Here is a 14817-nt window from a genome sequence, read left to right on the forward strand (position 1 = left end):
TAAAGCTCCCTCTACACTGATCCCCCCCACATCAAACACTCCCAGGACAGGGGCCGCACAGGGTTAGATACAGGGTAAAGCTCCCTCTACACTGATCCCCCCCACATCAAACACTCCCAGGACAGGGGCCGCACAGGGTTAGATACAGGGTAAAGCTCCCTCTACACTGATCCCCCCCACATCAAACACTCCCAGGACAGGGGCCGCACAGGGTTAGATACAGGGTAAAGCTCCCTCTACACTGATCCCCCCCACATCAAACACTCCCAGGACAGGGACAGCACAGGGTTAGATACAGAATAAAGCTCCCTCTACACTGATCCCCCCCACATCAAACACTCCCAGGACAGGGACAGCACAGGGTTAGATACAGGGTAAAGCTGCCTCTACACTGTCCCCAGTAAAGCTGCCTAATGCTGTATTGAGATTGGGTTCACTTCCTTGGAGTCTTGTCACTGGAGTGCTGAGGGGGTTCCTGGAAACAGGCAGGAGGTAAATTGATATAATGCTGCCCTCTGCCAGGCCTGTCCCTAATGGTGGGAGTAGGAGTGGGGGACCAGGGGTCAGTACCACTGATTATTGCCCAGTTCCCCATCCCCTTGCTGAGAGCAGTGGAAGTGTAGCTGCCACTCTGTTTCTTACCTGTGGGGTCAGCTCCACCTCCAACTCCCCAGATAGATACTGTCGTTCAAACTCCGCATTCTCACCCACATAAGATGCCACCATCCGTTTGATCTGCTTGGTATGGAGCAGGAGCCCCAGGCCAAAATTATCCACCCTGTAGAGAAAGCAGAAGAGCGAGATAGAAACAAAACATGTCACCCATGTTTCCAGAGTGCCAACAAACTGGGGCATTTAATGCAACTGCACACGTGCTGACTACAGAATTAGGCCATTCAGCCCATCGAGTCTGCTCCACCATTCCATCATGGCTGATATAGATTAGATTACATTACAGTGTGGAAACAGGCCCTTCGGCCCAACAAGTCCACACCGACCCGCCGAAGTGCAACCCACCCATACCCCTACATTTACCCCTTACCTAACACTACAGGCAATTTAGCACGGCCAATTCACCTGACCTGCACATCTTTGTGACTGTGGGAGGAAACCGGAGCAAACCCACGCAGACACGGGGAGAATGTGCAAACTCCACACAGTCAGTCGCCTGAGGCGGGAATTGAACCCGGGTCTCTGGCGCTGTGAGGCAGCAGTGCTAACCACTGTGCCACCCGCAACCACAATCTCTTGCCTTCTCCCTATAAGTTTTCATCCCCTTATTAATCAAAAACCTATTTATATTACAGCAAGTGGATTATCAGAGAAAGAATCGGGCCTCATATAGACCAAAAGGGCAATGTTTGCGTGGTGCCAGTGGACATGGGGGAGGTCTTAAAAATGCATATTCCTCATTTGTACTCACACAGCAGAAAGGTATTGTAACTGGAGATATTCATTGGGATGGTGAGATTCTGGTTTAAAATTAATAAGGAGGCGGCTTTAGATATTTTAGTGCATACAAGATCATAAAACCCCAGGGGCTGATGGGATGTATCCCAGGCTGCTATGGGGGGAGATTGCTGGGGCCCTAGCGGAAATATTCCGTACCTCACTGACCACAGAAGTGTCAGATGACGGAAGGATAGATAATGTGGTTCCTTTGTTCAAGGAGGGCAGCAGGGATAGGCCAGGTAATTACAGAGCAGTTAGTCTGATATCAGTGGGAGGGAAATTATTGGAACAAAATTCTGAAGGAAGGTAGGGATAGCCAGAAGGGGTTTGTTGGAGGGAGGTCCTGTCTGACTAACGTTATTGAGTGTTTTTGAAAAGGGACGAATACAGAGAAACCTCGATTATCCAGCATTCGATTATCCGGATATCGGATTTTCCAGCAATATTGCAAGGTTCTGATGCTTGCTAAACTTTGTTATCCGGAATTCGATTACCGAGCGAAATACCCACCCCCTCCCCTCCCAACCAGTGACCTTCGGATAATTGAAGGTCTTCTGTGTATTGACGAGGGCAGTGGACTTCAGTCAGAACCTTGGCACATGGAAGGCCAGTCCAAAATGGGTCCACAGCAAGTTGGCAAACTGGATCCGGGATTAGCTTCCAAACAGGAGGCACAGGGTGGTGGTGGAGGGCTGTCTTTGTAAGAGGAAGCCTGTGATCAGAAGTGTACCCCAGGGATCGATGCTGGACCCTCGCTGTTTGTTATTCACAGTAACCACTTGGATGTGAATGAAGATGGTTTAATTAGTTAGTTTGCAGATGACATGAGAATTGGTGGGTGTTATTGGTAGTGAGGGGGATGGTCTCAGGATACAGTCTGCTATTGGTCAGCTGGGAAATTGGGCAGAGCAACAGCAGATAGAATTTAATCCTGATCAGTACATATCGTGATGTGTCAGAGAAGGACATACACAATATATGTTAAGTTCTTAGGGAGTACTGAGGAACAGAGTACTGAGGAACTGTACAAGCCCATTGATCCCTGAAGGTGTCAGCACAGGTAGACAGGGTGGTGAGACAGCATATGGGATGCTTCATTAGCCGCAACATAGAACGCAGGAGCAAGGAAGTCTTTGTAAAATGTCTTTATAAAACATTTTTTGGGCCACAGATGGAATAGTGCGTGCAGTTCTGGTCGCCACACTGTCAAAAGAATGCACTGGAGATGGTGCAGAGGAGGTTCACCAGGATGTTGCCTGGGATGGAAAATCTCAGTTACGAAGAGTGACTGGAAAGGCTGGGTTAGTTTTCACTGGAACACAGGAGACTGAGGAAGGATCTGATTGAGGCATAGATAGCACAGATCGTGAGAATATCGTCCCCATGGCAGATATGTCAAAGACCAGAGGGCATTCTTCAAGGTAAGGAGTTCGTGTTTTAGAGGAGATCTAAGATAAATACTTTTCTCCCAGAGGGCGGTAGAATTCTGGAAGGTGCTGCCTGAGAGGGTGGTGGAGACAGGTACTCTCACCGTTTCAGAAACATCTGGATGAGTATTTATATTGCCAGGATATACAGTAGTTAGTTGTGGACAGAGTGTAGGTCAATAGGATTAGTGTAGTTTGGGTTATGTTGGTCAGCATTGACATTGTGGGCCAAAGGGTCTGTTTCTACATGATATGGCTCAGTGAGAGAACAAAAACCAGGAGTCAGGAATTCAGTTCCTGGCAAAGTCCCCTTCACCCAAACAGGACAGACAGACTGCGGACACAGGCTGAACATGGCACCCCATGCCCATATACACAGAGGATGGCGATGAAGGCCCTGGGGTCAAACAATTTAAAAGCAGGAGGAGGAGGCAATTTTGTCCAGTGACCCCATTCAACAGGATCTTGGCCAATCTGATTAATCTCCAGTCTCACCCACCTTCCATCATCTTTCACCACTCACTTGCGCATCACAAACAGACCAGTGACACAACAGGCAAGAACTCACTGTGGCTACTCAGTATCTGCCAAACCTATAGCCTCCACCAACCTAAGGCCAAAATGTACCAGATGGACACCACCAGACGGGTACAACCCCCAACCCCTCACCCCCCACACTGTCCTGACTGTGGGTCAGTCTACAGCACATGGACTCACCCCCACCTTCTCAAGGGTAACTAGGGACGGGCAATAACTGCTGGCCCAACCAGTAACACCCAAGGAAACAAACTCAATGACTTGACAGAGATTTATTGGAAGTTCCGTTCTCACCCACCAGCCAAATGACCCTGAAATAAACAGAAACGATGTGTCACCATCAAGGGACTGCCCTCATCACTGTCAGTTTGAAAACACAGCAATATATTTCAAACTGATGGCTGCCCAGTAACACAGTCAAAAACCCCACAATCTACCCACCCTCTCCAGAAACTCCCTCTCCCAGATGTGTGGCTTGCTGTTGTCCTGATTAAGATAAGCCCTTTCTGTGTGAGCACACGTAAAGCACTTGTGCCAGATTCATTGACGAGTAATTCAGTGCCAGGGTCAGAAAGTTTACCGACATCCCGGCTCCCTGCTAACACATAAAAAGTTTATGAGAGCCAATATCCACACATCAGATTAGAAAAAGGCTATTCGCCTTACAGTTCCACCAATCACACTTCATGGTGAATGATTTACAACCGATTAAACTGCTGCTGACAGTAATCCCAGTACAATGACACATACTTGTTCAAGGTCAACATTCAACCAGAACCAATATTCCTGGGAACTGCAGGGTCAAAACCCAGGAGACTAATTCAACACGTATCACTACATCTGGAACAGAGTAAAGCTCTCTCTATACTGTTAAATACAGAGTAAAGCTCCCTCTACACTGTCCCCATTAAACACTCCCAAGACAGGGACAGCACGGGGTTAGATACAGTGTAGAGAATGCTTTACCTTGTGATTAAAAGATTAGAGTGAGCTTTACTCTGTTTCTAATCCCTTGTTGTATCTCACTTGGGAGTGTTTAATGGAGACATTGTCAAGAGAGCTTTACCTTCAGTTTACTTTCAGATTTAAAGATTAGAGAGTGAGCTTTATTCTGTATCTAACCCCGTGCTGTCCCTGTCCTGGGAGTGTTTGATTGGGACAGTGTAGAGAGAGCTTTACTCTGTATCTAACCCCGTGCTGTCTCTGTCCTGGGAGTGTTTGATGGGGACAGAGTAAAGCCTCCTTTACATGGTCCCCCATTAAATTCTCCCAGGACAGGGACAGGGATAGGATGGGCTTGGATTTCCTTGTTTGGTCAGACTTACCCTGCGTTGTTACTGACAGCTGTGATGCCCTTGACTCCAGTCTTCAGTAAAGCATTGATCAGGTTCTCCGGGATGCCACATAATCCAAAACCTAACAACAGTGAAGCAGGAAGGGAAGACAGAGCAAGTGAGTATTCAACACAATGGTACACCAAGGTTTGAGAGGGGGCACTACTCTCACACAACACCCCATCCCCTCCCAGAGATCACAACATACAAGTAAAAAAAAAACTCCTCCATTCTCTGATACAACCCTCTCTGATTGGTACTTTTAAAAGAATGATTAAAGGAACTTCTCAAAATGTCATGTTTCCTGAACCATATGTGCTCAGGAATTCTGAACTATGTATGATTAGAGTATCATAGACTCCAGAACATCTTATACTTCATCTTCTCTTCTAACAATAAGCCGTTCACTAAAGTACTTTCCAATCAAGTCATTTCTGCTGAGGAATACTTCCCCAGTTTCTGATGTGACCAGTGAAATGCTTTCTCTTGACTGGGTTTGAAGGAACAACGTCTAAGAATCCAGTTTCTTCATAAATAGAATGAGGAGTCTATTTTCAAAAGAAAGCTTATTCAAGGTACACTAACATGCTAAAACACAGAGTTAGCAAGAAAACAGTACAACTGCTAAAAAATACAGTATGTGCATAGCATACACTGAGCAGAGGAAAAGGGGGGAGAAAAGATCAGATTTCTCTGCAGCAATTAGCTTTCATCTCACAAGAAGAGAGAACATCACAGATACCAGACGCACACACACAAAAGAACTGCATCAACTCACCTCCAACCAGTAAGGTGGAATTATCAGGAATATCCTTCACTGCTGACACAGGGTCATCATAGAACTTGGTGTGCCTCTGCCCACTGGTGGAGAACTGACAGCTGCAGAACTGAACATTGGAAACAATTCACTTTTCATGTGGTTCTTCTTCATTAAGTGATCCTCAGCAACAAATAAACCTTTGCCCTCTCCCCATCTCCTACCCCTCTCTTCATGCTCCCTTACTTCAAGCCCCTCTCCCTCCAAGTCCCTCTCATCCTGAGTCCTTCCCCCTCTCTCCTCCCTCTCAGTCCTTGCTCCAGGGAGGTTAATGAGTGACGGAGAGTGAGTATCAGAGAGTTGCTGTCAGACACTGGGAGGTTATCAGACCCTTTTGGTCTGAGGATGGCCCTGTGCACTACCACAGGCCTGCACTGAAGAGATTTCAGAGCATAAACAAAAATACACACTTAGAGGGTGACATCAGGAGATAACTTTGAAAAACAATGACGTACAGAAAACACAGACTGGAAATGGAGAAAACACATTATATTTTACTCACAAACCATATCCTGGGGGTTACCATGAACTAGGAACTGATCTGGACTCATCACATAAAGAGCTAGCATCTATGTATAAACGTCCTGTCACCTCCTGATCTCCCAAAACCTGTCCAGCATCTACAAGGCACAGGTCAGGAGTGTGCTGGAACATTGCCCACTTGCCTGGATGGGGGCAACTCCAACAACACAAGAAGCTTGACACCATCCAGGACACAGCAGACTCACACACTGAAAATCAGGTCCTGCCATTTCTAGAATCCTCAGAGAAGTTAAAGAGCTAATTGAAGGACACAAACTTCCCCAGGGAAACAGAGAGCACAGAGCACGTTCCTGTGCTTAACAAGAATGACTATTTATTACAAGTAGACTCCAGCTATTACTACAAGATGACATTCTCAACCCCCTTACAAACCAAAAAAAAATTTGTTCTGGGCTAAGGGAATGACTGGAAACTAAGTTTAATGGACCCTGTCCACACAGTTCATGGAGAATATCATTTTATTGTCAGGATGTATTACGCCTCAGTGTCTCTTCTCCAGGTATCTCCACTTGATTGTGGGAGACACAGAGTGACTGGTTCACAAATTAGGAAGTCACTGATGAATTGGGAAGAGTAATAAACTGGTTTGGTTCAGGCTTTAGCTTTTTTTTAAAACTGCATGAAGTTTTAAGATTTCTGATCATATTGTTCACATTCACAAGCTGCTCAGCTACCTGGGAGCCAATCACAGTTGTTGTCAGGCAGAATTCCTTTGTCACAAACAACTGGTCACAATTCCATAGACCAATCAGCTGTGGTTGCTGACTGAATCTCCCTTCCTCCCCAGCTCTTAGCTTTGTTGCAGTAATCCCCTCTCCCACTGCTTGACTAGCAGCTGTGTAAACTGCACTTACAATGAGGGTCAGGGAACTTGTTTTTAAAAATGTCTCTTCCTTCCAAAGGACAAGGGCAGCAGATACATGGGAACACCACCCCCGGCAAGCCACTCACCAACCTGGCTTGGAAATATATCACCATTCCTTCACTGTCGCTGGGTCAGAATGCTGGACTTCCCTGCCTCAGGGCATTGTGGGTCTACCTACAGCACATAGAATCACTACAGTATGGAAGCAGGCCATTCAGCCCATTGAGACCACACTGACCCTCCAAAGAGCATCCCATCCAGACCCACACCCCCTACCCTATCCCTGTAACCCTGCACATCCCCTGGCTAACCCACCTAGCCTGCACATCCCTGAACACTACGGGCAACTTAGCATGGCCAATCCACTTAACCTGCACATCTTTGGATCGTGGGAGGAAACCCATGCAGACATGGGGAGAAAGTGCAAACTCCACATGAGGCTAGAATCTAACCCGGGTCCCTGGCGCTGTGAGGTAGCAATGCTAACCACTGAGCCTCCATACCACCCCAGGACTGCAGTTCATGCCCACCTTAGAGGGCAACTAAGGACGAGAAATAAATGCTAGCCTGTCAAATACCTGTTGCTTTACAACAATGGAGCAGCATACTGGGGGAACACAAACAGGCAAACACAGCGCTACAGTCGGCCACTCTTGCCTGTTATGTCATTCAATAAGATCAAGACTGGTCTGATTTTAACCTGAACTCTACATTCCTGCATATCCCCCAGTAATCTTCCATCCCCTTGGGTAACAAAGAATCTATCTCCCTCTGCCTTAGAAATATTGAGCAATCCTGCATTTTTCAGAAGGGAATTCCAAAGAATCTCAACTCCCAGAGAAAAAAATGAATACCTCATCTCTGTCATAAATGCCCTTCAGTGGTGACGGGGACAGTGACGGGGATGGGGAAGACAGGGCTCTCCCTGTCTCACACCTGGGGGTAAGACGAAGGCCTGTCACCGTGGGGCACTTGCTGGGTAAACTTTGTGAAGTGAGCAGGACGTGTACACAGTAGTCTGTCTGACGTGCTGCCAATAAACTCTCAGCAATGGGTCTGTGCCTCAGTCAGGAGTCTCAGGAGCTGCTGCCAACAGGACGAGGTGAATGGGTTTGTCCATTGTTTAATGTCCTGTATGACCCAGAATGGGGGTTTTACTGACACATCAGCTGCAGTGTCAAACTCAATGGGGCACACTGAGCTCGAGGGGCACACGCTCCCCCAGATCCCCCAGTCACCCCCATCTCCCCTCCTGTCACCCCCACCACCTCCCCTCCCTGTCACCCCCACCTCCTCCCGTTGCCCCCACAACTCCTCCCCTCCATAATGAATGGTGGTGCTGGCTCGAAGGGCAGAATGGCCTACTCCTGCACCTATTGTCTAATGTCTCCCAGTGCCACCTCCCCTCGCCCAGCTCCCCACGTGCCCCCACCTCCTCCCCTCCCCCCAGCTCCAGACTGATCACAATTAGAGGAAATGTAGAACTAACTGAACAGTGAGTCAATCCTCTCCAATTAACTATGCTCATGCGAGATTGATATCGCAGCACACAGCAGAAATTAGCAGCGATTGATGGGACAGTGTAGAAAAAGCTTTACTCTGTGTCTAACCTGTACTGTCCCTGTCCCTGGCAGTGTTTGATGGGGGACAGTGTAGAGGGAGCTTTACTCTGTATCCAACTTACATCACATATCCACCATGACATTATGGGAAGTTAGGGAGGAAATTGTAGGGCCCCTAGCAGAGGAACTGGTTTCATTGCCAGCCATGGGTGTGGTGTTGGAACACTGTACGGTGATGCCATTATTTAAGGAGGGCTGCGAGGAAAGCCAGGGAACTATATAGCAGTGAGTCTAATGCCTGTAGTGGGGAAGCTATTGGAGGGATAGGATCTACATGCATTTGGAGAGACGATCACTGATTAGGTATAGCCAACATTGCTTTGTATGTGGGAAATCGGGACTCACTAACTTGATTGAGTTTTTTTTTAAAAAGGTTACCAAGAAGATAGAGAAGAGCAGAGCAGTGAGTGTTGTGTTCATGAACTTCAGCAAGGCCTTCGACAAGGTTCCACGTGGTAGACTGGTTAGTAAGGTTAGATCACATGGGATCCAGGGAGAGCTAGCCAACTGGAGACAACATTGGCTTAAATGGAGGAAGCAGAGGGCTGTTGTTCAGACTGGAGGCATGTGACCAGTGGTGCTGAGTCCACTGTTATTTGTCATTTATAGAAACAAACAATTTTGATGTGAATATACAGTTAGTACTTTTGAGGATGACACCAAAATTGGTGGTGTAGTGGGCAGTGAAGAAGATTATCTAACAATACAACAGGATGTTGATCAGCTGGACCACTGGGCTGAGCAGTGGCAGATGGAGTTTAACTCAGATAAATGCAAGGAGTTGTATTTTGGTAAGGCAAACTAGAGCTGGACTTACAGAGTTCATGCTAGGGAGTATAATCAAACAGAAAGACCTAATGGTGCAGCCACATAGTGCCTTGAAAGCTGTGTTTCAGGTAGACAGGGTGGTGAGGACTACAATTGACACAGTTGCCTTCATCGGTCAGCGCACTGAGCACAGGAGTTAGGATATCATGTTCAACAAGAGTTCAAAAGTGTGGCGCTGGAAAAGCACAACAGGTCATGCAGCATCTGAGGAGCAGGAGAGTCGATGTTTTGGGCATAAGCCCTTCATCAGGTATAGACAAGGTGAACAGCATCACATTCCTGATGAAGGGCTTATGCTTGAAACGTTGATTCTCCTGCTCCTTGGATGCTGCCTGACCTGCTGTGTTTTTCCAGCAACACACTCTTGATTCAGATCTCCAGCACCTGCAGTCCTCACTTTCTCCGAACAGCTGTATAAGACATTTGGAGTACGGTTACAATTCTGGTTGCCCTCCTAATAGGAAGGATGTTAGCAAACTGGATAGGCCAGCAATCTCTCCCTCAGTGTCAGAAAAATGAACGAGCTGATCATTGACTTCAGGAAGCAGAGTGGAGGACATGCCCCTGTCTGTATCAGTGGGGCAATGGTCGAGGTGATGGAGAACTTCAAGTTCCTAGAAGGAAATATCACCAATAATCTGTCCTGCTACATCCACTTCGATGCTACAGTCAAGAAAGCACACCAACACCTCTAATTTCTCAGAAGGCTAAGGACATTTGGCATGTTCCCAATGACCCTGACCAATTTTTATAGACGCACCTTAGAAAACATCCTATCAAGACTCATCACAGCTTGGTACGGTGACTGCTCTGCCCAAAAGCACAAGAAATTACAGAGAGTTGTGAACACAGCCCAGTCCATCTCTTAAACCAGCCTTCCTTCCATTGACCCCATCTACATTTCCCACTGCCTCGGGAAAGTAGCCAACTTAATCAAAGATCCCTCTCCCATCCTCGTAATTCTGCCTCCCACCAGATTCCATCGAGCAGAAGATACAATAGCTTGAAAACACATGTAAATAGATTGAAGAACAGCATCTTATCTGCTGTTATCAGACTTCTGAACAGACCTCCTAAATTAGAGTTGATCTTTCTCTGCATCTTCTCTGTAGCTGTAACACTGTATTCTGCGTTGTGTTCTATTGCTCTGATGTACTAATGTCAGGGATGATTTGCCTGGATAGCACGCAAAACAAAACTTTCCACTGTATCCCGTTAAATGTGACAATCATACATGAAACTAAAAAGCGTGCAAAAAGGATTGAAAAGGATGTTACCAAGATTGGAGGGTTTGAGCTATACAGAGAAGTTGAATAGGCTGGGACATTTTTTCTTGGAGTATTAGGGGCTGAGGGGTGACCTTATCGAGGTCTATAAACACAAGGGGCATAGAGAAGGTGAATAGCGAAGCCATTTTTCTTTGGGTAGGGGAGTCCAAAATTAAACAGCATAGATTTAAGGTGAGAGAGGAAAGATTTAAAAGGGACCTAAGGAGCAACGTTTTCATGTAGAGGGTGGTGCGTGTATGGAATGAGCCGCCAGAGGAAGTGGTGGAGGCTGGTACAATTACAACATTTAAAAGGTATCTAGATGGGTATATGAATAGGAAGGGCTTGGGGAGATGTAGGCCAAACGCAGGCCAATGGGACTAGGTCAGTTTCGGAAGCCTGGCTGTCGTGGATGAGTTGAGCCAAAGGGCCTGTTTCTGTGCTGGATGACTCTAACCCTTTGTGTACCTATCCTAGGAGTTTGATGAGATCAGCACAGAGGACGCATTACATTGTAATGAAAAAGAATAGAGAAAGCTTTACTCTGTATCTAACCCCGTGGTTTCCCTGTCCTGGCAGTTTAATGTGACAGATAGAGAACATTTTATTCTTTATCAAACCTCATGCTGTCCCTGTCATTGGGATAATAGGGACAGAGTCTATGCAGGTTGAAAGAACAGAAGCAACTTCATTCTGTTTCTAACCCCGTGCTGTCCCTGTCCTGGGAGTGTTTGATGGGGACAGTGTAGAGGGAGCTTTACTCTGTATCTAACCCTATGCTGTCCCTGTCCTGGGAGTGTTTGATGGGGACAGTGTAGAGGGAGCTTTATTCTGTATCTAACCCTGTGCTGCCCCTGTCCTGGGAGTCAGAGATGTACAGCATGGAAACAGACCCTTCGGTCCAACCCGTCCATGCCGACCAGATATCCCAACCCAATCTAGTCCCACCTGCCAGCACCCGGCCCATATCCCTCTAAACCCTTCCTATTCATATACCCATCCAAATGCCTCTTAAATGTTGCAATTGTACCAGCCTCCACCACTTCCTCTGGCAGCTCATTCCATACACGTACCACCCTCTGCGTGAAAAAGTTGCCCCTTAGGTCTCTTTTATATCTTTCCCCTCTCACCCTAAACCTATGCCCTCTAGTTCTGGACTCCCCGACCCCAGGGAAAAGACTTTGTCTATTTACCCTATCCTCATGATTTTGTAAATCGCTATAAGGTCACCCCTCAGCCTCCGACGTTCCAGGGAAAACAGCCCCAGCCTGTTCAGCCTCTCCCTGTAGCTCAGATTCTCCAACCCTGGCAAACCCCGTGCAGTCCCTTTGCTGGGAGTGTTTGATGTGGACGATGTTGAAGGAGCTTTACTTACAGATTAAATAATAGAGTAGAGAAAGTTGTCCACAGAGTCCTAATAAACCAGATGTGTTGACCTCAGTTCCATCCTGTCCTCTCCTCCACTTGAACATCTGGAAACCTGCAGGAGGTGGTGCACATGGGCATGGATATAGAACAGGATACGGAGTGGGGCAGGGGAGACTGGGAGTATCCTGTTACTCACTGGGCTGATTAAAGACATGCTTAGTAAGGATACCACCCGCTACTCCCCTAATTCAGGGGAAACACAAAAATCCCAAATTTCAAGTCATCAGAACCTTTCAAATCTGGCTTTGTCCTGGTGAGAGACATCTCTCTGGGTTCCCAGCCTGTAAAGACAGCTGTAGAATCCTCTTCAAACCAATCCAAAGGTAGGGCTTCAATTTCACAGAAGGTGGCACTCAGAGAATGCTGTCGAGAGTTTGCAATGAAGTATTCTCTTGGTTTGGTTTCACCAGAACACAGTGCGAGTCTCTGTTTACATTGCACAGAGTCTCTGTTTAAACACAGTGAGGAGGTAGGGCAGAGACTGCACTCAGAGTGATGCTTGGATAGGGAAGTGCCTGCCATTCGATTGGTTACTCACCTCTTCAAGGTGAGAAATGTCAGAACTGTAATCAAGAGAGCACATGTCGATGTTTAAGGCAGGAGCTGAGCATGTGACTTCACTGCTGATAAAACCTGGGTTTTTTATCAAAACAGACTCACAGCTCTGTTTAGGAATACTCATCATCACTGGAGACAGGTATTAACCTTCAATAACTGGCAGAGGTCAGAGAGACCAGGAGGCAAACGAGGGAGGAGAACAGAAGTTACAGCTCTGAAGACAGACCATCAGTGTGTTTTAATCTGAAATGCAGGCATGACTATCACACAAACACAATCAGCTGTGTGACACAAGCCCTTTACATTAACCTATTGTTCTCATCAACCTGTTCAGAAATGTTATTACGTAGCATACTGGGCCTCCCAGCCAGGGTTAGGGACCCTGTTACTCAATAGGTTTCAGATGTTCCTTGAGAGAGTGTTGACCAAGATAAAAGGGGGACCTCTCTCTTTGACAACACAGCAATGGAAAGCTCTGCTTACTGCCTCAGCACCTTCCCCACTGCCTCATAACCTTCCCCACTGCCTCAGCACCCTCCCCACTGTCTGAAGACAATGTTAGCTTTGAGCTCAGGTACACGACAAGAAGCAGGGTTCAAACTGGTGACTCCCTTATTCAAGGGAATCAATAACAGCAGACCACTGTGAAGTATTCTGGGTAATCTAAGATGGAGGACAGGAAACATTTCTGGCTGTAACAGCTGCTCCTTTTTTGAGGTATTTTAGGTGTTGGAGGTGATTTCCTCGAATTCCCGGAGCAGCAATTACTGTTTTATATGCTGTTGCATTGTTTAGGAACTTTGGGAAAAAAAAAGTCAAAACAAGAGCACCTTTAAAAAGGGAGAATAACAACAAAGGCAGCACATGGTCAGGTCAGTGCAAGAGAGAGAGACAGACAGACCCACCCACGATTCCTGATGAAGGGCTTTTGCCCGAAACGTCGATTTTGCCTGTCCTTGGATGCTGCCTGAATTGCTGTGCTCTTCCAGCACCACTAATCCAGGACCGACCCACACTGCTAACTGACACAGCAGTGAACCTGTGCAGTTACTGCTGTTTAGGAGAGGTTACAGCACAGAAACAGATAAATTGAATAGTTTTAAGTGTGGCCTTGCAGTAAGTCTGCAGTAGTGAATAGAGTGGGTTCTTTCTTGATTTTATGCTGTATTGAGATATGCCTCTTGATTAAACTAAAGAGAGACCTAAGGGGCAACGTTTTCATACAGAGGGTGGTGCATATATGGAATGAACTGCCAGAGGAAGTGATGGAGGTTGCTACAATTACAACATTTAAAAGGCACCTGGATGGGTATATGAATAGGAAGGGTTTGGAGGGATATGGGCCGGGTGCTGGCAGGTGAGACTAGATTGGGTTGGGATATCTAGTCGGCATGGACGGGTTGGACCGAAGGGTCTGTTTCCATGCTGTACATCTCTGAATCTATCAAGGAAGTTGGATTACAGCATAAAAAGGGCAAAAATAAAACAAAAATTAAAAATAAAAAACATAAAAAAGAAAGCGAAACTGAAACTAAACTAAAGGAACTGAAATTCCATGTTATCTAAAGCCATGGAAACCTGTCCATTGAGCCAGACATCAAGAAGCTCACTTCCCCTGTAATGGGGGGGGGGGTGTTAAAAGAAAGAGGGATGTTGATTTACCCCCCCCCCCCTCATCAAACCAGACAATCCTATCCAATCACAGGATCCCTGTGCTAACAGCCTCTAACACTCAGTACAATCATAACCTTGATAAAGGACGATCTCACTCAGCTCCTCCAGCAGCTACTGAACAAGTTCATAACAATACCAACTTTTACTCAGCGTGAAAGAATGATGAACGAAGAGAGTTTATATTTTCAAATTAATCTATATTTCCACCAGATTATTTCAGTTCAGTTCAATCCAAACCAAACCTCAACAGTCCCCAAAGTGGAATATACAATTCTACCCACCCCCACCCCACCAAAACTGTCTTTTTACAACCCAATACTGTAACCTAAGCTCAGTACTTCCCCACAGACAGGTCTGGAAACCCCTCAGTTGCTCTGACAGCTGGAGTGCACATGAGAAACAGACATAATGTTTCAGATCGATAAAGGTCACCAACTCAAGAGGACTCCCTCTCCAAACGCGAT

The 14817-nt window shown here is 46.5% G+C and overlaps 1 protein-coding gene across 1 annotated transcript in view; it reads right to left on the reverse strand.

Annotated features, from left to right (window-relative positions):
* Positions 1 to 12704, reverse strand: part of LOC122565524 (succinyl-CoA:3-ketoacid coenzyme A transferase 1, mitochondrial-like) — a 45253-nt gene extending 32549 nt beyond the window's left edge. The window contains exons 1-4 of the mRNA XM_043721578.1: positions 12660 to 12704; positions 5529 to 5637; positions 4742 to 4832; positions 643 to 778 (exon numbers count right to left, since the gene is read on the reverse strand). Coding sequence (XP_043577513.1) covers positions 643 to 778; positions 4742 to 4832; positions 5529 to 5637; positions 12660 to 12704 — 381 coding nt within the window. The remainder of the gene's footprint in view (positions 1 to 642; positions 779 to 4741; positions 4833 to 5528; positions 5638 to 12659) is intronic.
* Between the last annotated feature and the right edge of the window lie 2113 nt (positions 12705 to 14817).

Source organism: Chiloscyllium plagiosum, chromosome 2 (assembly GCF_004010195.1).
Source record: "Chiloscyllium plagiosum isolate BGI_BamShark_2017 chromosome 2, ASM401019v2, whole genome shotgun sequence".
NCBI lineage: Eukaryota > Metazoa > Chordata > Chondrichthyes > Orectolobiformes > Hemiscylliidae > Chiloscyllium > Chiloscyllium plagiosum.